Source organism: Mustelus asterias, chromosome 23 (assembly GCF_964213995.1).
Source record: "Mustelus asterias chromosome 23, sMusAst1.hap1.1, whole genome shotgun sequence".
Lineage (NCBI taxonomy): Eukaryota > Metazoa > Chordata > Chondrichthyes > Carcharhiniformes > Triakidae > Mustelus > Mustelus asterias.
The window spans coordinates 27479614-27505953 of NC_135823.1; the positions used below are offsets into that span (position 1 = coordinate 27479614).

The window sequence follows — 26340 nt, forward strand, 5'->3', positions numbered from 1 at the left end:
ACTGACTGGGAGGGTAATTACAGTATAACGGGCAAATTCTATTACGAGTATGGACATCGGAATTCAAAAATGGGAAGATTGGTAGCTGGTAAATACATTTGCAAGACTTAATATATTGATAGCTATTAATAGAATTAATGCATTTAATGTTTGCTGCCTATATAATACCGTAACTGATTATTTTCGTAAATATCCTTGTAAAATGCTCCCATTATAAACCTTTCAGTTCCAAAAGTAGCTCTCTGATATGAGTTGCAATGCTATACACTTATCTATACTGGGTTAAAAGAAAGCCCTATATGAGATATCAAAAAATATGTAATGATGTAGTGCAAGCATACTGACCCAGGTTGATTACGCTAGCTTTTACCTAGTTGGGTAGGTAACTCGTTTTTCAGTTCTTTTGAGGGTTGTGCAATGATTCAATTAGAATCCTTATTTGGTCAAAAATACCAGGAAGAAGCTTTGTAAGGGAATGGAGGATGGGTATGTAAGCCTGGGAAATAATAGAAAGGAAGGTTTGCCACATGTGCCTCCTCCATACAAAGCTGCATCTTGGGATCACCACAGCCTAGCATAAGCTCCAACATATTATCATATTTAATAGATTGCATGCAGGTGAGGCCCCTCATTCATGATATATATGGGTGGAGGAGACTTTCAGTGAAACCTGTATTATTACTTTCCCAAATTATCCTGAAATTCTGAGGGATGGTTATTGCAAAACATACTTGGTCCATTATGTTGTTGAGCTCGTGTTCAGAAATGTGTTTTCCCACACATGGTGAAGAAACACGTCAGTCAGGAAAACTTGGTGTTTATTCTTCTTCAGTTTTACTATTGTAGTAAGAGCAAGATGATTTTAGAACCAGGTGGAAAGATGTGTTTTAAGATGGAAATGCTGCTGCAAATAGTAAGGGTATCACATTAAGTAAATTGTTGATTGCGAACTTCAAAATATTGTTCTTGTTTGGAATTTAAGCCTGACTCAGAATACTTAAAAATCTGACTCTTCATTGAACAGTTAAAAAATCAGCAAGCAGAGCATTTATGAAGTGACAGGCTACTGTATTATTGTCTCAGTAAAATTGGGCCTATTGTTCGGCTCAATTAAAGTTTCATGTAACTGTTGTACCTGCACATCACATTCATTGGGAAATGTAGGCAGCACCATATTATATTTGGATCATTAAAAGTGCTTGGAAAGTCTAGATGTTTCTTTCGACTGCTAATTCATGCCTTGTATTTGAATTGGGTTCTTAACAGGCTGATGCCTGAAATTTTGAAATCTAAGGCTTAAAGACTCCCCTTTGTTGTTTTTATTTCAGCACGAGGTTAGCGGGCATAGTGCCTTGGTGATGGATCACTGATCCAAGTGCTAAACAACATGAAGGATTGCAAAGCCATGTTGTATTTGAGATTACTTTTCTGTGGGAAATCTTGTTGGCAGAATTTTATCAACCTCCCCTTCGTAACACATACCTGAGGTGTAGTTTGATCACGACTTTGTGCTTGATCCATTTAAAAACAGATGTTACAAATTTAAAAACTTGAAACTTGTGGTTGCATGTGTTGTGAAGTTAGTGTTTGTAAAATTATAAAATGTAAAATGCTAAGAGTAAAATTTCATGGTTCTGTTTTTTTAAAAAAGATGATTTTTTTTCTGTACTGAGGAGATGGAAATGCAAGTAAACAGAGCACAGAGTGAAACGTTGTATCATAAGGCTAGGCAGTCGTGTTGCCAGGACAGCCAGCTGTTTTTGAAGATTACCCAATCAATTTAAAATATGCATTTGGATAACAGCAGCCTATTAGATTTGAATTTGATGTTTTGGTAATCTGTAAATAGTGTTTTATTCGGTTTGTTAATAGTTTAGTTAACCTGTTCACTTGTCAGTTAGATAAAGTGTTACTTGTTGATTTTACAGAGAGTCTCAGCTAGTTATTTTGATTTAACCACTAAAACTTACTGAAGCACAGATATTACCCCTTCTCGCACACTAACAGATTATGAAACGAGGTACAGTGGAGCCCCGATTTTACACGCCCCGATTTAGCGCAAAATTGGATATTATGCGATCGTACGACTGACCCTTTTTTTTACTATTTCCGGTTTAGTGAATTAGCGCGACCCTGATAACATTCGCGATAACATTTTATGGACCCCAACCATTGCGTTAAAACGGGGCTCCACTGTACTTCTCTTTGAGTGGTTGAGTGTCTGTTCTCAGAGGAGAGCAACCTCCCCTCCGTAACACATACCTGAGGTGTAGTTTGATCACGACTTTCTCTTGATTTGTTTTCTTCTGTTCTGGCTCTTTATTTGTTGAATGCTGGTCAACTTTGATTGGAACTATTGGGTGCTGACTTTAGTAAACCAACTAGGACACTCATCTTCAGTTCGCTTAGCTATTTCAGCACTGTGCATTGAATACTCTTCTTCCCATACTTTTATTTGAATGTCTGGGCCCAAGGTATTAATCTAAATTTGAAATAGTAGTGGCATCCAGATCTATGGGGTACGCCGCTCAATACTACTTCCACCTTATTAATGCTTCCAGCAAGTACCTGTAGCTTTCTATCCTTTAGCTCCATTCTTATCGTTGTCCAAGATTTACACACAATCCTGCTGTTTTAAGCTGTGCTGATCATTGGCAAAAGCATTTTGAAGTACATCATGTATGGCTTGCAATTGTCCACTTGAGATGCCACATCCTTGAAGTCAAGGAAGTTGGTCAGAGATGACCTTTGTTGTAATACGTGTTGATTGTAGGTTTAGTCAATGTTTGTATGCTGTGGAATGACTGCTATTGTGTAACACAGAATCATCTTTGGGAAAAATCAATTGCTGAAAATCTCTGACTTCATCCACAGCTGGGATTCTGTGGTGCTGCTGCAGTGAATGGATTTTTGGTTGAGTGCCAAATTCTCCATTCTCGCTGGAAGAGGGACAAGATCGGATGAGATCAGAGAATCCCATCCAATATATAGTAGTAGGAGATCTAGCATTACTTATGAAAACTAAGCATGTATTATGGGACATGTAGGAGAGCAAATGCTTCCTTTCCACTTCCCTTTGCTCCTATTGTTTGAATCTTCAGTTCTGTAACTCCATCGTGACTCCTATTGTTTCAAAAATACAACTTAGAGTAGATTGGGCACTTCTGTGTAAATTGCATTGAAATGTACAAGTCCAGTACAAAGCTCAGGGATGGGATTGTCTGAGCTCGTTCATTCCCGCCCCTGCTGTTAGCGAGATGGAGAATTTGGTACTCAGCCAAAAGTCCATTCATCGCAGCGGCACCGGAGAATCCCAGCCACGGATGAGGTTGGAGGTTTCCGGCTAAAGTGTTAAAACTTGGCACGTGAACAGTTGTAAACCAAACTTCTACTTGAAGCTACAGCAGCATTTATAGTTTTAAACTCTGCTTAACTTATTTCTAATCTCCTGTTTCTAATCAGTAGCGAGCAAAATCTTCTTTGTTCTTGTAAACTCACTCCATTCCAAAGTAGAAATCACTTTTTAACCTCACATTGAGAGTATACAAGAGATACAGTGCACGTAATCTTTAATCCATAAGGCAGGTAATATCATTAATTTTAATGGAGATTTGCTACTGGACAAGTTAACTTAGCCTGTTCATAATGGCTTTCTTGACGTCAATTGTAATTGCCATTAGTATCGTCTCCAGCTGCAAATTATTACAGAACTGTAAAAACCTACCCAATGAGTCCTTGTAGTGATACGTGGAGCTTTATGTTAATTTTTGTATCATAGGATTAGTATTACAATGATTCTATGTCCAAACAAAAACTTGTGTTTTTTCAGTTTCCTTTCCTACTAATTTGTGGTTCAGTTGTAAACCTATGTAATTCATTTAAAAACCTATGTAATTCATTTAAAAACCAATGAATGAATAAACTCTTTGTTTTCCAGCTGATCTGCAAACCAGGTCAGTAGTCCAGTAACTAGATTACTGCAATTAAATTTACAGTAAATGCTTGCAGAAATTTCAGGCCAGGACAATGTGCTTTTTATTTTCTTCAATATTTCCTCTGTATTTGTCATTGTGGAAAAGCTGAAGTTCGGGGGCAGGAGAACAAATTTTGAGGTTTCCGTTTTAACCTGGGAGGAAATATTTCAAATCTGAAAATGCAGCCTCGGGCTGCAGCCACTGAATTAAAGTCAAAGGTTGGATGTAATTTGGACTAAACCTGATGTGTTTTAATTTAATTGAGTTAATTCAGTTTAGTTTTTTTTGTATCATATATCAAGGTCTTGAAATTGTACCATTTTTAAAATCTTAAATTAACTTATTGGTGATTTGTGACAAAGCTATTAAATAAGATTTTATGTCTTCCATAACTCAATATTCTTAACTATTGACCTAGTTCCATGGAGAGGAGGGTGATGAAGCTTTGCTAATTTTTACTGTGGATTAGAGGATATGGTTTTGAGAAGAGACTGGTTCTCACTTCATTAGAACTGAAGTTAAAATTGTAATCTGATGGAAGTGGAGGCAGAACTTCTGCCGTTGCTGCTCAGTTGACTTTCTTTCTATTTCCCAACCTCATGCGGTTTTGAACTGGGACTGCAAATTCTGGCACTGCCTTTATTTGTAAAACCTGGCATTCACTTTCTTCACCTGCCTTGCTACCTTCAATGAGTCGTGCACACATATACCACTGGACTCCTTGCTGTTGCACCCCATTTAGAATTGTATAATTCAATTTACATTGCCTCTCCTCTTTTTCATACCAAAATGTTATTTCTTTACATTAAATTTCATCTGCCATGTGTCCACCCGTTCCACAAGCCTGTCTATGTCCTTTTAAATTCTATCACTATTTTCCTCCTCCTTTCGCAACGCTTCCAAGCTTCCTATCACCTGAAGATTTTGAAATTGTACCCTGTGCACCCTGAAGTCACCTTCCTTTTTTGTTCTACCTCCTACTTCCTCCTTTCAACAGTATAAGACTCGTATTTCTACCTCCCTTCAGTTCCAACAAAGAGTTCTATTCTGCTTGAAATGTTAACCCTATTTTTTATCTACAAATGCTGCCAGACATGCTGAGTTTTTCCAGCACTTCCTGTATTTGTCTAAATCATTAATATATATCATGAAAAGCAGTGATACTTGTACAGACACCTTGGGAAGTTGCACTATGTACCTTCCTCCAAATCGGGAAATAACCACTACCCTCTGTTTCCTGTCACTCAGCCAACTTCCTTTCCAGACTGCCACTGTCCATTGTATTCCATGGACTTCAACTTTTCAAGCAAGCCATTTGGAAGTCCATATAGACCACATTACCCTCAACTCTATTACCTCAGCAAAAACTTCACTCAAGTTGGCCAAACACGATTTGCCCAGGTAAAACCTATTTCCATCGGTTAGTGAGTAACTAGATGACGCAAATTTAAGATCATCTCTGAAAGAATAAAGATAAGAGACTCGGGGAAGTTTATTCTTTTTACACAAAGCAATGTGATGACATACAATTTCCTACACAAAAATGTGGTGAGGGGAGAATCGTAATGGCTTTAAAGAATATATGAAAGGATAGCTATTTGGAAAAAGTAAAAATATGTGAAAAAAGAATGCAATTGTGGGAGTAAATGGGTAGTTCTTTCAAAGAGGGAACATAGCTGAGATGGGCTGGAAGGCTTTGTGAATCTATTTCTAGATTTGCAGCCAGGGATTTGGAGGGGGGGGCTCATTTACTTTTTTAACATGAAATCAGTGCATATGTGAGGTATGAACTCATTCCAGAGAGCATAGCAGGATGTATGCACGATATTTCTCCATGAGAGCTGGTGGCTGAAGACCGAACTGTATGCTGGCTGATTACTTGAAAGCAGCATGTATAGTATTTTTCTGTTAAGCTTGGCCACTTTCATAATGTCTGCTTGAAATTGAAAGATCCAGCACAATCTCTTAATCTTGCTGTGGTTTAATGCTAGAAAATTACTGTCATCAGTTTTTAGCCAGACCATCACTGGCTATAATTTTACAGTTGCGAGCAGTCTTAACTGATGCCTATAGGTAGCACTATTGCAAATATTAGAAGATGGATGAGTAAGAAGCGCAAGTTACTGCTGTATTTTCCAATACAGATCTTGATAAAAGTGAAGAGAACCAATTGCTTGCAATTATTAAGCCTCAGTTTAATAACCTTTCCTTTGGTCAGTTGACTTCCTACTTTGAAACCTGCTCTAATCTGAATTTAATGCATATAATTCATAGAGAAAGTTTTAGTGTCAGCAAATCTCTTAACTGAAAATGTTTGGTGTGACATTGTTTGAAAAACAGAGCACTGTTTCGTTAAGCTAAATATAAGGAACAATTTTAATTTGGGCAGCTGGATGAAGATGGAGCTGTAGTAAAATCAGAGTACTGTGCTTTCCACTCCTTTCAGCTGCAGTTTTGCCCAGGGCTATTACAAGGGTGGATTAAGGATATGCCTGAATTGGGCAAGAACGTTATTAATTTGTGCAAATTGAAATTCCATATGTTGGATGTATATGGTACCTCTGTTGCAACTTTGAGGTATAATGGACTGTGTACGCTCTGTATGTTTGTACTAGGCAGTGAGCAGCCTAATTAGTGGGGTTTTTTGATGGCTCCGTTTTCCATCATCAGTTCGCTCAATGTGGGGGCTGGTTGATTGGCACCTGATTGCCGGAAGAATAGAAACAGGTCTGGGCATTGCATTGGCAAGAGAGTGGTACATTCCATTAACATTTTAAAAATCTGCTCCTTGATCTCCACAAATAGAAAAACGTTTTGGTGTTTTGTCTTGCAAGCTACATAGAATGAGCAGTCAATTTCATGCTTCATTGCCTTGACTTTGAACTAAGCAGATAAAAGCTTGCGTTTGCTATTAGAACTTGCAAAACCTATCTTTCCTTGATACAATGTCTCGGCATTATAATACCAGTCATGCTACTTGTATAAACACTGCACAATGACTTATTTAAATCTACAAATGCTGTGTGGTGAGTAGTTTAATGGTTAACTCACACCTACTGTGCAATGAAGCCGGAGGATATTGAGCCATGTGTTGTAGTTCTTAGGTGATTATTCATGGTGTCTGTGTACATTTTTTTAATGTGGGTGCAACTTGCTGAAGCAGATTTATCCAAGGCAGAATGCATCTTGGAAGAAGTTTCAGAGTGTAGATCACTAAGTACAAGTCCTGTACTACATTTTACATGTGTACCTTTTTTCATAATGGAGTCAGAATTCTTTCCTTATTTATTCTTAATAATCATACCAGCAATATAATACATTTAATCTTGCCTTTGAAAAACTCAAAGTAAGTACATTTGTTGGCAGAAGAGTATACAATATTCAATGTGCAGAGTCACTTAAGGAAGTGGCTTTGTTACAAGGTGGATTCCACAGTGTTAGTGTAGAAAAATAACTGAAGCTTGCAAATGCACAAGTTCTTCAAATCATAGCATGCAACCTTTATTTTGTTGCATTTTCATCAGTGGCTGGAAAAGATCCATTACATGCTATTAAGTGGCTTGACCTTAATGGAAGAGGGCAAAGAGATGGTTTAAGGAGGTAACTCCAGAGCTTGGGGTCTGGACTACTCCTGGCATGGCCATAATGATGATGCAAAGGGAAAGGGGGATGCAATTCAGACCACAGTTGGCAGAATGTAGAGTTCTCAAAGCTGTGGTGCTCTTGGGGGAAGGCAGAGCCATGAAAGAATTTCAACATGAGGATGAAAATTTTAAATTTGAGATGGTGAGGGCAACTGGAGACAGGGATTTGTAACATAGATTATGGGCAGCAGAGATTCGTTGAGGTGGTTTCTAAAGTGTAAATTGTGGAGTATTGGAATAGTCGAATTTGGAAGTGACAAAAACTTGGCTGAAGGCTTTAGCAGAAGATGAGCTGCTTTAAAAATATGGCCAGAATTTCTGGCCATTTGCACCCTGTCGCCGCTGCAAGCGAGGATGCAGAATTTGGTGCTTTGCCAAATCTCCATTCACTACAGCGGGACCAGAAAATCCTGCCGACATGAACAGCCAGAAAACTCCATCCTATATTCTTGGGAACATGGCCATTTTCAGCAAGTCCAGCATTTGTTTCCTTGAACATGTGTTGTGTTATGTTGCGCCATCATATCAGTTCCTGATGCAACTGAGTACCTTGACATGCCACAAGTTGGTGTGGGCACTGGTGTCACATTGGTAAAGGATGGAAGGTTTCCTTTCCCAAAGGATGTTAGTGAAGCAGTTGGTGTTTTTTCTATTTGAGCAACCCGATAGTTTCACGGTCAGTTTTAATGACGGCCACTTTTTATTTCCAGTTTTTTAAAAAAAACTGAGATTAAATTCTCAAACTGCATTCTCTGGATTATTAGTCTAGGCTCCTGGAGTCCAATAACATTACCATTGCATTACAGTACCAGAGTTCAGAGACAGAGCTGGGTAGTATTATTTAAGTAGCAGTAGGTGGCCTTTGTGATGAAAAGGACAGGGAGCACAAACTGAGCTTGGGGACAAGTCAAATGCTAAACTTGCGAGCAATCTGGTTCAGCCTCTGGGCCATGCTTGGGCTGTGGGGGAGTGGCGGTGGTGCGCTTAGGGGTGGAATTGGTGACAAGGGCGCACAGTTTATAACTAAACTGAAGATAATTGCTTCAGTATTCCCAAGCTTCAACTAGAGAAAAATATTGACCAAGCAGTCTGATGGCACAGAAGTAATGGGAGGGGTTCAGAAAAATAACAAGGGCATAGCTGGGTGTTATAGTATATCTGCAGTTGTTGTTGTCAAAGGATAACATGTAGAAATGGTGCTGTGGAAGTGAAAGAGAAACGTTTGGTGGAGAAGCTCTGGATTCATTTGGATACATGTGTAGAACATCTAAATGCAGGCATACTAAGTGAGACAGAGTAGAAGCACAGGACAGGATGTTATCTGTACCAAAGGCTGTAGAAAAGAATGAGCAAGGATAATGGATCACGGTTACAGAGAATACCACTTAAAAAATTGTCCAGTGCTTGACTCTGGTTGTTGCTAGCTTTTTTTTCCCATGGTTCAAACTCTCGGCTGCCTGCAAAAGTCAGCCTATAAATGATCACAACACTGCTTGGCGTGAGCATCTTTTGTCTGGTCCTGGAATCCATACTTACCACAAGGAGGGTCTGTTTCAAAGCAATGGTGGCTGAGATGAGCCATCTGTAAATGAGGTGTAATGTGCCGAATTTTACAATTTTTTATCGTTTTCATATGTAACCAACTTTATATGGGCAAAATGAACATCGTTTTTTTAATTGCTGATGTTTTCCTTAACCGTAAGTACCTGCGGATGTTAATCACTCTTAAAAGTAGGTACTTGTGGAGTTTAGATTTTGTCTTGCTGTAACAAGTAGTGTCAGGCAACTAAATTGACACCAGTTGAAGTACAGTCTGATTCAGCTTCAATAATATGTATGATTTGCTTCCTTTAAGTTCTGAGCTGACCTCCTCTAAACAAATTGCATTTTTGTCATTATATGCCACTTAAACTAAACAAAGTAAAGGATGTTTCATTTTAATTTATGACCTATTTATTGCATAGTTCTAAATTTACTGTCCTTTTTTTCCTTCTCGTACATGGGTTCGCATGGTTTTCGGGGGGGGCGGGGGGAGAAACAAACATCTTGGTATTGGCACAAGCACTAGTGCGCTATACATTGTCTCCGACAGCTATGAAGCACAAGTTAATTCCTAATTGTTTATGGGATAAGAAGCTGGGCAGAAATTGGGCACTTCCTGTAGGAGGAAACACTGACGGGGGTGAATGCATCTGTGTTGCTGTTGAACTATTTTTGCAATCTGCTGAAGTATAGTATCTGTAAAAACTTGGCAAATGGTTCACTTTCCCATCCTTTCAGTTAGTGAATGAGAAATGAGTTAGTCAGGCTGAGTGTTGGGAAAGTGTGACAGAGGAGGAGAAAGAGGAAGGTCCAATTATTGAAGTAAAAATAAGGCATTGGAAAATGGAATTTATTCTCGAGGTTTAATTCTGCAATAAGAGCACAACATTGTATGAATTTGGTGAGCATCATAGATTAAATTATCTGGTGTTGAGTTGCTAACCTCGGCCATGATGATGAATAATGGCAAGATTGTCATAGGGATAATAATCTTAGACTCAGGGTGATGCCAGTGGACTGGAGAATGGCAAATGTTGTGCTCTTATTCAAAAAAGGGTGTAAAGATAAGCCCAACAACTACAGGTCAGTCGATTTAACTTCGGTGGTGAGAAAGCTTTTCGAAATTATAATTCGGGACAAAATTAGCAGTTGCTTAAACAAATATGGATTAATTTAAGCAAAGCCAGTGCAGATTTGGTATGGGGAAATCATATTTAACTAACTTGATTGAGTTTTTTGATGAGATAAGAGTTTTTGAGGATAACGTAGCTGGTATGGTGTACAAGGACCTGCATTTCTTGATCTATGTTAATGACCTAAACTTGGACGTACAGAGTAGAATTTCAAAATTTTCACGTGGCACAAAACTTGGAAATATTGTGATCAAGTTCAAAATGACATAAATAGGCCAATGGAATGGGTGGGCAAGTGGCGGATGAAATTTTAATTTGGAGAAATATGAGTCATTTTGCTAAGAGTGTGGTTATAAGATAAAGGTTGCAATTCTAAAGGGGTGCAGAGCAAAGTAACCAGCCATACCATATTTCATGGGATTGCTCAGTAATTGAGCCATGTGTCCTGTATTGTGTCTTCCTGGGGTGTCATTTTAATGTATTTCTTCAGCAGCAAACCTTGAGACTATCTGGAGCCTCCTATTGCCACTGACTGTGCATCTTTGTTTAATGAACAGCCATACTGCACCACCCACCCTCTGATCTCACCATCACTCCTTTTCCTCTGTTCTGACCCTGATCCTCCACCACCCCGCCCATCTCTCTCTCCTCTCCCCGCCCCACCTCAGTTCCATAGTCGAAATGTCCCTTGTTTTATTTTCTAAGAGTTGGCTGTCCTGGTGCAAAGGGACCTTTTGGGGGGTGATATACTTAAACTTTTGAAGATGGCAGGGCAGGTTGAGAAAGCAGTTAATAAGCATACGGGTACCCGGGCTTAGGGTAATAATGTACAAAAGCAAGGAAGTTATAATAAACCTGCATCAAATACTGATGTGACTTGCATTGGAGTGTTGTATCCAGTTCTGGCACCACACTTCATGAAGGATTTGAAGGCATTAGAGAGGGTGCAGAAAAGATTCACGAATAGCTCCACAGATGAGGACCTTGCAGGAAGCAGAGGTAATTTTAAATTATCTATATTTGTATTGCTGAATGTTAGAAATAAGGTGTCTATTTAAGCAAGTTTAAGTTACTGTTTTTGTGTAGGAAAGGGGTAAGACTCTAGTTAGATTCATGTTAACCAAGTGTGTTTGCATGTCTGGGGGCGTTTGGTTTTAGTTCAAACTATCTATTATACTGGGAGAGTTTACAGTGGGAAAAGTAAACATGAGCTTGGAGAAAGAATGAGCTGTTGCTTAGCAACCAAGGGCACCTTTAAGGAAAAACCTTTTTTGAGTATATTTAACTGAACTCAAAACGCAGTTGGAGAAGAGTAGACGGAGGAGATTTGATAGAGGTGTTCGAAATCGGAAGGAGTTCGGTCAGAATAGTTAGGGAGCAACTGTTCCGGATAGTGGAAGGAACTAAGGGGCAGTGATTCAAGATAATTGGCAAAAGAAAACAATGGCGACATGAGGAAAAGTTATGAAGTGAGTGGTTGCTGTATGGAATTCACTGCCAGTGAGTGTGGTTGAGGCTGATTCTCTTTCAAAAGAAAGCTGAATAAATATCTGAAGAGAAAAAAATGTGAAGGGTTCTGGGGAAAAGGCAAGGGAATGGGTTTCGTTGAGTTGCTCTAGCAGAATGCTACACTGACACAATGGACCAAATGGCCGCCTCCTGTGCTGTAACCATGCAATTCTATCACTTTGTCCCAAGCCATTGCTGTACCTCCTGACAGTCCTACCAAAGGCAACATTGCTACTCTTGCAATTGAATTGGCATCAGTTCTTGCCCTGATAAATGGCCCAGGCCGTTCAAGAACAACTTCTCAAAAATAAGCAATTGTCTGTTATCCTTCCCTTTTCTTAATTTAGATTGTGCTGCATGTCTTGAGTTCTATTTATCAAACTTGGGCATATGTACTCACTGCCTGTGCGTCAATGTATTAGGAGTACATTGTCTGAACTTGGCTGAAGTGGTTTCACACAACATGTGAACACCGAATATTCAGTCACATCAAAAGCTACTTGCCCAAATGTTGATGTTTAGTGATGTAATCTCTGTGTGGAAAAGGAAACAGAACTTCCTCTGATCTGGATTTGGGAACATCAGTGTGGTTTAATTTTTGCAAATGATTCAATTTTTTAAATTGTTCCACTTTTACAAGTGATGCTGTGAACTCTGTGGTAAGAATTTGGCAAGGAAAGAGATAGAGAATCTGGTGGAATGGTATGACGACAACAATCTCTCCCTCAATATCAGTAAAATGAAGGAGACAATAAGTGTAGTGGAGGACATGCCTCTGTCTGCATCAACGGGGATGAAGTGGAAATGGTCGTGAGCTTCAGGTTTCTAGGTGTCCAGATCACCAGCAACCTGTCCTGGCCTCTCCATGCTGGTGCTATAATTAAGAAAGCCCATTAATGCCTCTACTTTCTTAGGAGGCTAAGGAAATTTGGGGTGTCTGCTATGACTCTCACCAATGTTTACAGAGGCACCATAGAAAGCATCCTTTCTGGATGTATCACGGCTTGGTATGGCTCCTGCCCTGACCAAGACCGCAAGAAACAACAAAGGATTGTGAATGTAGTCCAGTCCATCACGCAAACCAGACTCCCATTCATTGACTCCGTCTGCACTTCCCATTGCCTTGGAAAAGCAGCCAGCATAATCAAGGGCCCCACGTGTCCTGGACATTCCCTCTTCCTCCTTCCGTCGGGAAAAAGATACAAAAGTGAGAGATCACGTGCCAACCGACTCAAGAACAGCTTCTTCCCTGCTGCCATCAGACTTTTGAATGGACCTACTTTATATTAAGTTGATCTTTCCCTACACCCTAGCTATGACTGTAACAATACATTCTGCACCCACGCCTTTCCTTCTCCCCTCTGTACTCTATGAATGGTATGCTTTCTGTATAGCGTGCAAGAAACAATACTTTTCACTGTATACCAATACATGTGACAATAGTAAATCAAATAAAAAGGTGACCATTTTGGTTCTTTTAGCTTATGCCAGTAACTTGGAAAAACCAAGTAGCTGTGCCCCAGTTAATGATTATGCCAATATTAATTATTAGCCATTATTGCTCTTCACAGTATACTTTAGAAATTCTGCTTTAGATCCACTTTTCTTTGCCTTCTTCTGAAGCTGCACATCTCAGATCAAACCCTGCCTTCAGTATTTGGTCCTTGAATTAATGAGTATAGAAGGCATAATCTGGTTACTAATAAACCTGCAACTAAAATACAAAACTGACGTTTTCAAAGAGGTTGCTGCTAGGATTGCTGATACAGTTGAAAGTATATCAGTTTGACACGATATTCACATTTGTTTGAGGGTGTGGCAAGTTGTTGAAATTTTAGAGGACCTGAAAGTACTTGAAGCTACTAAAGTATCAGAAGTGGAGTATTCGTTTTTACTGCTGCGACCTTTAGTGCCAAACTCAGTCGAAAAAGCTTACTCCAACAAACTAATAAAATTATAAATAATTGCATTGTGCCTTTAATGTCCCAGGTTCGTTACAATAAATGAGTTGGGAACACATAGCGGGAATTGGGAGAATATGAAGAACAGGGTGCAATCTTTGATTTGTATTGCAGTTATCATAGAATCATAGAATCCCTACAGTGCAGAAGGAGGCCATTCGGCCCACCGAGTCTGCACCGACCACAATCCCACCCAGGCCCTACCCCCACATATTTTATCCGCTAATCCCTCTAACCTACGCATCTCGGGACTCTAAGGGGCAATTTTTAACCTGGCCAATCAACCTAACCCGCACATCTTTGGACTGTGGGAGGAAACCGGAGCACCCGGAGGAAACCCACGCAGGAGAATGTGCAAACTCCACACAGACAGTGACCCGAGCCGGGAATCGAACCCGGGACCCTGGAGCTGTGAAGCAGCAGTGCTAACCACTGTGCTACCGTGCCGCCCTGCAGTTATATAAACAGATATGGATTTTAAAATTAATGCAGCGGGGACTGAAGAGCAAGTGGGGGTCAGTAGAAATGAGAACCGCTCTTAATACGAATGTGAGTGGTAGAGGTCTGGATGACTTGAGAGTTTATGTAGGGTGAAGTTCAGGAGAACAACTGGAAAGGCATTTGAAAAGTCAAGTCAATGGTGCTGATGGGTGAATAAGGATTTTATCAATGGTGCGGGTTAGGTGAAGTCCTAAGTGAAGTGTTGTGTGTGTGGAAACTGGAAGTGCAATTTGAAGTTCAGAGTTGAGCAGGGTACCAAGATTATACATTATTGAGTTTAACTTGAGTGCCCTTTGCAGCTTTGCAGGTTCCACTTGCCTCAGTTTCTGGCAAGAAATGGACAGGAAATCTATGATTAGCTGAAGGAATTTCTGGCTCACAACTTGATACCATCCATTTGCAGTTAGTGGACAAAATAGCATCTTTGAGATCTGTATTGCTTGGCACCATTGGCACTTAAGGAAGTCGAGTCATGCTTTCATGTTGCCAAATGGCCATGTGTAAGTGGGGAAAAATGATCAAAGGATTAATCTTTAGAGAATATCGATGATGCCCTTTTGAGGCAAAATAAAAAGCTATTATGGGAGATGTGTGGCTATCCACAAACCAATAGAAATGGGACAATGAGAGGTTTATGAAATGGAATGGATGATAGAGGCAGGTGATGACACATGTTGCAGTAGTTGATCATATTGAAGACTGGGGAGAGACCAAAGATGTGTTGAGGGATATTCTGTTATACCTATCGTCACGTGGGAGAATGTTGGTGATTTTGACCAAGTTGATTTCAGTACCAAGCAGAAGCAGACTGAATGTATGCAAATTGATAATACTAGTTCGATGGGACATGGATGCAGATTTTTAATGGAGCATTTAGCTTAACTATTCAAATTCTGTGGGAATCCCACTGACCACCATTTTAGTTGTTTTCACTGCAGTTTGGCCCAAGCAGCTGTATGAAACCAGCAGGAACCTCCTAAATTTATGTCCATTATGGCTTTGTTGCAAAGCTGAGGCATCTACCAAGGATGGAGGCCCTTCAAAATATATGTGTATCTTTCCTTTCATGGAGCTTGGTGTAGGGTTTGCAAGACCCACCAAAAGCCTCTCCTAGGAATTACATGCTTGCTGATGAGCTTTCCTTGGATGCTGATCAGAGCTTCAATGCACAGACCAGGTGCTGCATTTTGCCTGTTTTGGATGAGCAACTGTCATGCATTTGAGTTCCAGGAGTTAAAATATTGTGGACTTGAAATCTGAGTCTACATATGTAATTTATTTTTTAAAACTTTTTTCCTCCTGCCTCCCACCCTATCTCAAAGTTTACAAGTAGTTTTACTTGGTGTGAGTTTTGGGGGTCTTTCTGAAGTTTCTAAGTTGATATAAGAATGACTACATGCAATTGGCAGCAGTTGTTTTTACAGCCAAATTGAGGAGTAACAATGCCTTTTGAACTTGGGTAATCTATATGGTATAAAAGAATTCAAACAAAATAACAGTTCAGGAAAGCTCTTCTCAACAATAAGAAGAGCCTTCACGTTATAACGGTTGCTTTTCTGAACACTGGAAATAATAAACGGGCAGACTAAAAAATACATTAGCTGCGCAGAATTAAATTGAGTGCAGTCCAAATATTAGTTCATGAATACTGCCTGCTGTTTCTGGAACCAACTGTAATTGTCCTAGCTTCCGCTGTTTTACATGATTATGTCTTGACTAAATTGCGTGTGTTGTGTTTGTGTGTGTGTGTGTTTTGGGTTTGATGGCAAAATTTTAGAATTGCTTTTGTCAATCTAAAAAAAGAACTCATCCCAACTAGATAATCTGACGTTTTTTGACTTTTGTATTCTAATTGCTTTGACTCTGAATAGCTATGAGTTGTATGGTTTTGTTCAGTAGCATCTTTATGATGTTGGGTAATTGGAAAGAACTATTATTTTCTACTTTCAAGTTTTCTGAAGGCTTTTCATTCAGAATCCCTACAGTGCAGAAGGAGGCCATTTGGGCCATTACCTCTGCACCGACTCTCCGGAACAGCATCCCACCCAGGCGCCTCCCCTCTGTTCTATCCCCATTTACCACGGCTATTCCATCTAACCTGCACGTCTTTGGACTGGGAGGAAACTGTGGCACCTGATGGAAACCCACACAGATGTGGGGAGAATGTGCAATCTTCACACAGTCACCCAAGGCTGTAAGCCCGGGGCCCTGGCGCTGTGAGGCAGCAGTGCTAACTACTGTGCTACTATGCCGTCCATTCTATTGTTGAAGAATTTGGAATTTGGTTGTTTTCCAAGTAACCTAAAAGGTTTTGAAATGGACCTGATCAAAATTTTATTTGTTTTGTTTCCTTAAACCTGCAAGTTTTTGGGAATCTGTCCTTTTGCCCCTCCCTTTTTAAGCTGCAGGTGCAGATAGATCGCATATATTCCATGATGTTTGCTCACTGCATATTAATAGATTGTAACCCAAATGCAAGTTTATTTTTAATACACTGGCAATAGTGTTCCATGTCATTGCATGCAGATTCAAGATCAAGTGTTCAGATCATGCAGGTTTAGACGTTGCGTTGGGGGCAGTGGGTATATGGATGTAGTAGGGCCAAGAAGGCAAATGGCTGGGAAGGAGAATGTAGGAGGAAGCGAAGGGGTTAGGGTAGGGAAGGAAGAAGCTGAATGAATGTGAACAGGAGGAATATGGAGTGGAGAAGAGGAAAGAAATGAATGATTTGGGTGATTGGACACAAAGAGAAACAGTTTTCTAGAGCGGTCGAATTCTTGGCTTTTGCACAGGATGGGGAGTGGGACGGTGCAGGAAGAAAGAAAAGGTAAGAAAACAGAAGTTAAATGCCCTCAGTGAGGTGCACTCCACCTTATTATACACTGAACCTTGACTTTTATCTCATTGATTTTCAATGGCTTGAGAAATATTATGAACCCCAAATCTAACTTGCCGAAGTAGCATAACAATAAAATAGGGAATTTTTGTAATGAATTCCTCCTTTGCTTTGTTTTCCAAGCTACTGGGTAAATCCCCTTCTTTTCAAATTGTATTATATGGCTTTTAACATTTAACTGAAATAGTGCCTAGGACTTTATTTTCCATGGCTTATCAAGAAACAACCATTTTGATAAAATACGGAAGATGAGTATCGCTTTGGATGAAGAGCTTAAACCGACGGTGTATGAATCTTGAGTTGGGAGTACTACCACAGGAACCAATTTTACAAGTCTGGAAAGGAAACAATGCTTTTTAGCATCTATGTTAACAGTAGTTATCTGTCCTGTTTTCCGTAGTAAGAAGTTTAACAACACCAGGTTAAAGGAGGAATTCATTACACCTGTTTTCCATATACAGTCATGCCATAAGCAATTGAACATATATAAGTAAACATTTCTAAGCTTTTGCTCAGTAAGTAGTACCTGGCCTAATTGGGGTTATGAGCTTAATTTATTTATTTTTGCCTTTAACTCATGCAGTACCTCTCTTGTTGAGAACAGGGTGCCTCTACAGTTAAGGTGGTATATGAACACTCACTCAGACAAAGATTTTGAATACCGTGCAAAATTACATATTGCACTCTTGATTTCTGAAGCTTCTGGTCATTGCATAAAATGCTTTTCACAAAAGAAGTAACTTTGTATAGTGACATTAGTCTCAATTCAATACTGTGTAAAATTAAATCAGTTATCAGGAATAACTATATGAATTATCTAATACAGGAAAGGTTACTTGTTAGCTGTTGCTTGTTGGTGCAATTCGGGGTAAAGTTTGAGAGTTTTTTCAGTCAGTTTTTTCTGACCATATTGTTGCAGCTCGACAACACGACAGTTGGAAACCTGTAGACACTGTCTTTTTACAGCATTAATGTTTTCATGTACAAGTGATCATTTATTTTCCCTAGCTAGAATCTTATCAAGTTAGGCTATGTTCCTGCAGTATGTTGAAAATGCATGTTATTTAAAGACGGAAAAACCACATAAATGATGTAATCTTGTCAGTTAATTTCACCTGTGCATTGCAAACTAGGAAGTGAGTAAAGGTGGTTTTTTAAATCTTTCCTTCAAACTGTGACTGTTTGTGAAACATAGTTTTATGTGTATACGGATGAAGATTAGGTTTTACAAGAGAGAGCAATCTGTTTTGATGACACCAGTAATATTATAATTCCTCATTGCAGTTGGCAGTAACGCCTATCTATAAGGCTAGAGCTTGAATCGATTCACACTTGTATTCTGATTTTATTTGGGGAAATGGAGTACGAAGGGGAAGATTTGTGTCTCCAGTTTTGAAGATTCATTAAAGGTGCAGAGTTAATTTTCATACAAATGACAGCACTCCAGTCATCAATTGGGTTGGATATGAAAATAATGTAATAATCATAAATTATTGAACAGAATGCAAGTGGTTAATCACCTCCCTTTGTTATCCTCCTGTTCTTTTAGGGTATGAAGGTGTTGGTGGATGCAAGGAACAAGCTGGGCATTCCCTGGGAAAATACTGAAAATGAGAAACATGGAATGTTTGTCATGGCATTTGAAAACAAATGTGGTATGCCAGTAGAGCCAGCCACATTTCAATTGTACGTGCCAGCACTGAGGGCACTCTGGCAAGATTCAGGAATCCAGGAAGCATACAACAGAAGGCGAGAATTTCAGCTGGTAAGTAAGCAATTCTAACGAGATGCACAGATTGAAGAGAAAATATGTTGATCTGTTTTGGGGGAGGGACTCGATGTAGCAGATAACTAGCCTCCACACAACTTGAAAATGTCAAAATGCCACCAATGTAAAGTTTTAGCTCAGGTTACTGCTGGTTTCCTCAAGTCAATAAACAGTTTGGTCTAGATTTAGGTGAGGGAACTAAATGTAATATCTCTAAATTTGCAGACGGCACAAAGCTGGGTGGAGGTTTGAGCTGTGAGGAGGATGTGGGGATGCTTTACTGTGATTTGGACAAGTTGAATGAGTGGGCAAATGGATGGCAGATGCAGTATAATGTGGATAAATGTGAGGTTGTCCACTTGTAGCAAAAACAGGAAGGCAGATTACTTGGCTATAGATTGAGAGGGGAACATGCAACGAGACTTGGGTGTCCTTGTATATCAGTAAGCATGCAGTGAAGTTGGCAAATAGTATATTGGCCTTCGTTGCGAGAGGATTCAAGTACAGGAGCAGGGATGTCTTGCTGCAATTGTACAAGGCCTTGGTGAGACCACACCTGGAATATTGTGTGCCGTTTTGGTCTCTTTATCTGAGGAAGGATGTTCTTTCTATGGAGGGTGTGCAGCAAAGGTTTACCAGTCTGATTCCTGGGATGAAGGGACTGACGTATGAAGAGACTCTCATCCTGTGAAATACCTTTTGAAATGCTGGTGGCTTTTAACCTGTTGGCACATTCATGGCAGCAGGAACAGGTTACTGAGTTGACTGGTCAACCGTGATCATAATAAGCAGGCTGGAAGGGCTGAATTGCCTATTCCTGCTCTTATTTGCTATGTTTATGTTTCTGTCACTTGCTGAACTTAGTTCTTGCACTAAAATGTGAACATTTTGTTTATTTTCCCCCTCCGACTTAACCATCTGGTGAATGCATTTCCTACTATGATACCACAATGGAGTTCTGACAGTAACTACTTTTTTGATATTGGATGATTGGCATGCTGGTTGCTCTGGCTCCCAATGCATAGGTTTTCCAAAAGTAGGTCACCCGGATTTTCTAAAGTTGGCTATTGAGAAAACCTGGTAAATAATGGGTTTTGCATGGCAACTGCTATTAGCAAGTTCTGGAATTGTTGCTGGCTGTGTGAAACTGTGACAGGAGCCAGTAGCATTGAATAACAGTGAACCAAACAAAAAGCAGCTGAAGATAAGGAAGAATATATTTTTAAAAATCAGTTTTCTCCTTGGTGCTTATTTGGTATTGTCAAAGGCACAGTTCTGAATAGGATGTTTTTTTTTAAATGTGCATTTTCTTATGCATTTAAAAGGACACCAGTGAGGAGCAGGATGTTCATTTGATGCCCTTGCTAAGTTACTCCATGCATTTTGCAGTGGCATTGGCTAAATATTCTGTTGATCTATATTTGATTAGCTGTATTTAAACAATTGTCTAAAAGTGTAATAGAATCTGTTCAGTAAAGATTTCATTTAATTTTTTTTAAAGAAAAGTGTTCCCAGTATTGAAGGAATAAATAAACTGTAGAGTGTTTGGTGCCAAGGCATAAATATTCTGCCTTGGTCTTGGAGAATGTTGGATTCCGGACAAAGGGCCCGAGTTAGATTCCAAGTCTTCACTGATCCTTGCACTAAGCCTTCTCTATTAATACATTTGAAGGGAAGGGAAACTGTCTAGACGGAGCTGCTTCCCACACACCACCTTGTTGCTTGTCCGAAGTTGAGGCATTGATGGGTTATGGGGATTTCTGCCAGCTGTACTGAAGCAAAGAGGAGACTGTTAATTTACAACTCAGTGCAGACCGGGGTTCCAGCCTGGGACTTTCTTGATGTGCATGGCTCAGTACCACAGGACATAGTGAACTCGTGCATTAAGTTATCGGGGGAGCTGATTTCTAATCTTAAGGTCAACTATTTGTCCTGCATAAAATTGCTGTTTTCAACATATTGTGAAAAGTTGAATAGTTGGTCTGTATAGCTTAGAAATCATAGAAACCCTACAGTGCAGAAGGAGGCCATTCGGCCCATCGAGTCTGCACCGACCACAATCCCACCCAGGCCCTACCCCCACATATTTACCCGCTAATCCCTCCAACCTACGCATCTCAGGACTCTAAGGGGCAATTTTTAACCTGGCCAATCAACCTAACCCGCACATCTTTGGACTGTGGGAGGAAACCGGAGCACCCGGAGGAAACCCACACAGACACGAGGAGAATGTGCAAACTCCACACAGACAGTGACCCGAGCCGGGAATCGAACCCAGGACCCTGGAGCTGTGAAGCAGCAGTGCTAACCACTGTGCTACCGTGCCGCCCTTAGTTGTGTCCTACATGAAAAGTTGATTAGCCAGTATTTGTGATGCACAACTTTGGACTTGTAGGCATATGGCATGATATAATCAACATTTATATTTTTTCCAACTTGTAATGAAGGTCAGTATACTGGAGGGAAAAAAGTTCAGAATATGGGACTGAGAAGAAGCCTTCAGTCTGTTTGTTTATAACCCAATGTAGATTATATAGTTTTTAGTGCTGTGCAATAGATGGGTGATCACATTATCAGGAAATGTTTTGAACAATACATTTACAGTACTAAACTTTAAAACTTCCATAGCACAAGTCTTTATTTCAGTTTGCACGAATGTATTCTGAACAGTTCCCCAGTACTAAAGGTGCAGCATGCTCATTTTGACACAGTTGCTTCAGTATTATATTGGTATTTATGAAACCTGGTTAATTCTGATACTCCACCAATCAATGGGTTTTAAAAAATCAAGATATAGGTCTGGCTAATAGCTGTTGTTCCTTTGTTCTAAAGAAGGGGACATGTAATTTGTCTTGTTCATGTGGAAGCTGAAGTGTCAGCATGTTAGCAATTTAACCACTTCCATCTGCTATCCAATGTCACTGAAACCCTTATCCATTCTTTGTCATCTCAAGACTAGGTTTTTCCAGTGCCCTTCCATCCCCCACAAACTCCATTTTGTCTAAAATACAGCAACCTGTATCTTATCTTCAAGTCCCATTCACTCATCATTAAGCTACCACTGGCCCCTATCACACAGTGCATTAAATGGAGCTAATCATTCTTGCCAAACTATTTTTACATTATTGCAGCCCATCTCTAAAACATCCTCCAAATCTTGCATTACTTTCTACGACATCTCATCCCAGGGATCAGTTTGGTGGATCTTTGGTGTACTGCCTCCAATGCAAGTATATCTTTGGGGGTGGTACAGCGAGGGTTCAGTGGACTGGTCCTTGGGATGAGGGGGTTGTCCTGTGGTGAGAGGCTGAGTGGATTTGGTCGGTTTTCTCACTGGTCCATTCATGATCTTTGTTTCAATAAGATTGCCTTTCATTTAACACTGCTGGCTCAGTGCCAGGGACTGGGTTCGATTTGATTTCAGCTTTGGGTGACTGTGGAGTTTGCGTGTTCTCCTTGTCTGTATGGGTTTCCTCCTGAGTGCTCTGGTTTACTCCCACAGTCCAAAGATGTGCAAGTTAGATGGATTGGCCATGGAAAATGTGTGGGTTGGTGGATGGGGTGGAGGAGAGGCTGGGTGGGATATTCTAGGAGGCAATGCAAACTTGATGGGCCCAATGGCCTCTTCTGCAATAAGGGGATTCTGTGATATCTTCCAGTCCCTTTTTGTAGTACAGCTTCCTCCCTTTTATCTCACCAGTGGTGTATCATTTTGTTACATTGGCTCTGGTCTTTCCCTCATATCCTCTGCATGTCCACAGTCTCTGTTCCAAAGGTCATCTTAAAAATAGTTTTTTGGGCAGAATTTAGTCAGCTCTTATTAATCTTTCCCTCCATGGTTCATATTCCTTCCCGTCATCTTCCATTTGTGAAGTTACTTGAACCATTTTTCATTAAGCCAAAATTAATGCAAACTTTGTTGAATTTGCTATTCAGGTTATCTGCACATAATCAAGAAGTGTTGAAATCATCAAGCACATATTTCAATAAAATGTCTGATATGTTGTTAATGAAGTATTAAATGTACGTAGATTTTCTGATTGTGATATCCAAAGCAGTGTAGACTTTTTATGGAGCACATGGGCGATTTATGTAAGTGAGTGGGCCCTTGCATTTGTGGGCATGTAAAAAAGTTTCAAGTGGTGATTTTAAAGCCATCTTGTGCATAATCTGCACGGACAGTTGTGGGTTGTTGTGCAGTTTAGAAGCAATATTGATCAAGAGTTAGCTATTTTCTCTAAAAGCATGAAAATTCTGAATGTCTTGCCGAAGTGACTGAAGTTTTCAACAGATTGCCCTGCCTCACATTGTTTAGAAACGGTTTGCACTGGTTCATCGATCCCACTTAGTTTCTCTGTGCTGATCATTGACGGCAGGATGTTGAAGCAACCTTGCTCATCTCTGCGTGCAAGACATTCCTCACGGGGTGGACCATGCGTTTTCCTCAGAGGAGCCAGCTAATAGACAAAGGTCTCCTGCAGTCCATGGTCATTGAACTGGAGCAGTTGACTCCTCACATCTCCAAAGTCCATGATTCCCTCCGCATCCAGGGTGCACACCCTTAGGAAACTGCCAACTGGTATGCTCCTACAGCATAAGGCCATGTAAGTATGGGAGATGATCTCTCCCTCCTAGAAGATGCATTGCTGCAGGCGACTCCAAGTAATTTGGAAAGGTCGAACCCTCCACAGAAACTTCTGATCCACTCTGGGAAAGAGCAGGCTGAGGGGTTGCTGGTAGCTAAACTGTTCTCTGGGACAAACCTGTCAGCCTGTCCCTCAATCACGTCATGTGCTCTTGCGTTCGGGGGGGGGAGGGGGGGAAATACAGCAGCCAATGTAAGCTTCCATTGGGATATTGTATTTATCATTTTAACTTTTTATTTTACACTGACACATATAGTAAGAAAATAACGAATTGAAAAATGAGGGTATGAAAGTTAAATCCACCATTAGACAGTTTCTCCCACCTTACCTCCAGGGGATGAGTACACAGTTTTGAGAACCACTATTGTAGAATGATGACAATGTTAGTTTTCTCCATAGAAACAAGGGTTCAGGATTTGATCACAAGCAGAGCTCATCTCTGCAAAATATCCATAGCACTTCAATTGATCAGTAAAGCAGAGTTCTTAAAGTAGATTTGAGAGTTTACCTACAAACTGATGAGCTGCGCCCCATCCAAAAACTGAAAAGGCCATAACCTGCATGAAAGATGAGAGTTAACATGCAGCACTACCATGCATGCTTATTCATTTAAATTTGTTCATGGAATTTATTGAAAGTCTTGTGGAATTGCTTGGTGTCAAATCAAAACTTTTGTATGGATTTCACTGAGGTTTGCTTAGAACTTGATACTGAGTATATGCTGAGAAAAATCCTTTTGCACTATGAAAAAATAAATTGTAAGTAAATATTGTAGTTTATATTGCTTTCAAAATATGCATTGACGCCGCTTTAAAGAATTGTGATGAGCTTTGAGCTGGTATCAGTAGCAACCTCAGAATATTCACTGGCTACACCCATCTAAATTGATACCTTAAATTTAAAATTATCATCCATTATCTTTAAGGTCCTCTGTGGCCAATCATTGGAACTTCGATGAAGCTTTGATTCTTGCTTCATCTGACTCGAGCTCTTGTGCATCTACCTCTGCATCTGCCACAAGATTGGCAGCTTGTGATCTTTTAGTCACCAATATTGGGAATTCCCTCCACGGTGTCTCAGTTCCCTCCTGTTTAAGACCATTCTTGAAACCCCCAACCTATTGGCCAAATCTCCTGATGTCTTCTCTCTTTGTGAGGAAAATAGATACTAAATTGTTGTTATGTTACTTTAGATTAGAAGTGCTATATAAATGCATATCAATCTTGTTCCTCAGTTCTTTGCTGGTGAATAGAAAGGCATGTGTGTTTACAGAAACATAAAGCTGGTTAGATGTCAAGAGTTTTTTCTTTTTGCAGAACGTTTTGAACAAATTGCCAGCTGGAAAAGTTTCTGGCTGAAGTTGATATGAGATGCAAAAATAAGTTGGGTTGTTGGCTGATGTACCTTACTGTCTTTGTGACCTCTTGCAACTTGTCTTGGCTGCTTTTGGAGGTCAAATGAATTTCTTAGCATTCTTATTTTCCTGAATTGACCTAAGTTTTTTAATATCTTGTCTCTTCCAGTAGAGTGGTAGATTGGAAACTTTGGGTTGAGGTAGGAGGGTAATGAAATTCTCTACAGAATGGGTCCAATGGTCTGGCCTTTGCCTGTCCAATATTTTTGCATATATTTTCAATATATATACTGAAAAGAAAGTAATCTGCATTGTGAAAGAACCTGAAGCTTAGACCTCAGCAGGCTAACTTAAGAAAACAGCTGTCAGATTTTATTTCCATCTGGATTGTCTATCCCTTGATGCCCATCTGCTTTTTTTTCCTAGACCACAGTACAATTGGGAATTGTTATTATTTGTGCTTCATATGTGGGCAAGACTTATTTATTCCCATCTCTATTTGTACTGAGGGCTTTAAGGTTCAGTGATATGGTGCGAGACTGGAGCCATGTATAGGTCAGAGCAGATAGAGGGAGCAGGTTTCTTTACTTGAAAGGTATTTGTGAGCCAGGTCAGTTTTAGACCACTACAAAATCTTAACATTTTGCTGTTAGCTTATAAGTTACCGGATTTATTGAATTTGGTGACATTTGTTGTAGAACCATAGAATCTCTAGTTTAGAAGGAGGTCATTTGACTCATTGAGTCTGTGCTCTCTCCAAAAAAGCACCTCTCCAGCCTATCCATATCCCTGTGCATTTACCATAACTAATCCACCTATCCTAACCACATCTTTGGACATGAGGGGCAATTTAGCATGGCCAGTCCACCTAACTGACACATCTTTGGTTCTTCCATAGGAGCCCACAGACAAGTGCTGAGAAACCTGGCTCCTCCAAATGCTACCTGCACTTGGGCAGACAAATGCACTGTCAAAATACTTCACTGATCAATGCCTTACCTGAAAATAATCTCTCAGCATGCACCCAACAAGAAAAAAAGTTTGCTGAAACACCTCGCATAATTTAAAAAGTGCCTATCTCCACCTTTAATTTTTTTAAAATCTAATCTATGCCCTGTGGTAATTAAAGCAGACCTTTAGCAAGTGCATAATGCACCAAAACTTATTTTAAAAGGTTTGGAGAGAAGCTTAGAATGGATTTCAGTTTTCTTGCCTGGCATTATATTCCATCTCGGTTCAAGAGTTGAGAGGACCAGGCTCAATGGAGAGACAATTACGGTGATATCTCCCCACTGCTCTTAGTCTCCTCACTGAACAGCCATCCCTTGGGCTACAGTCTTGAGCTAGGACCTGCAGACTGTGATGTCCTCTAGGTAGACCAGTAGTTTTACTGTCAAGTGAAGCTTATACTG

General features: G+C 40.0%; 1 protein-coding gene across 1 annotated transcript in view; it reads left to right on the plus strand.

Annotated features, from left to right (window-relative positions):
* The window catches only part of gna12a (guanine nucleotide binding protein (G protein) alpha 12a), a 90740-nt gene that overhangs the window by 19881 nt on the left and 44519 nt on the right, over positions 1 to 26340 (plus strand). The window contains exon 2 of the mRNA XM_078240162.1: positions 18710 to 18925. Coding sequence (XP_078096288.1) covers positions 18710 to 18925 — 216 coding nt within the window. The remainder of the gene's footprint in view (positions 1 to 18709; positions 18926 to 26340) is intronic.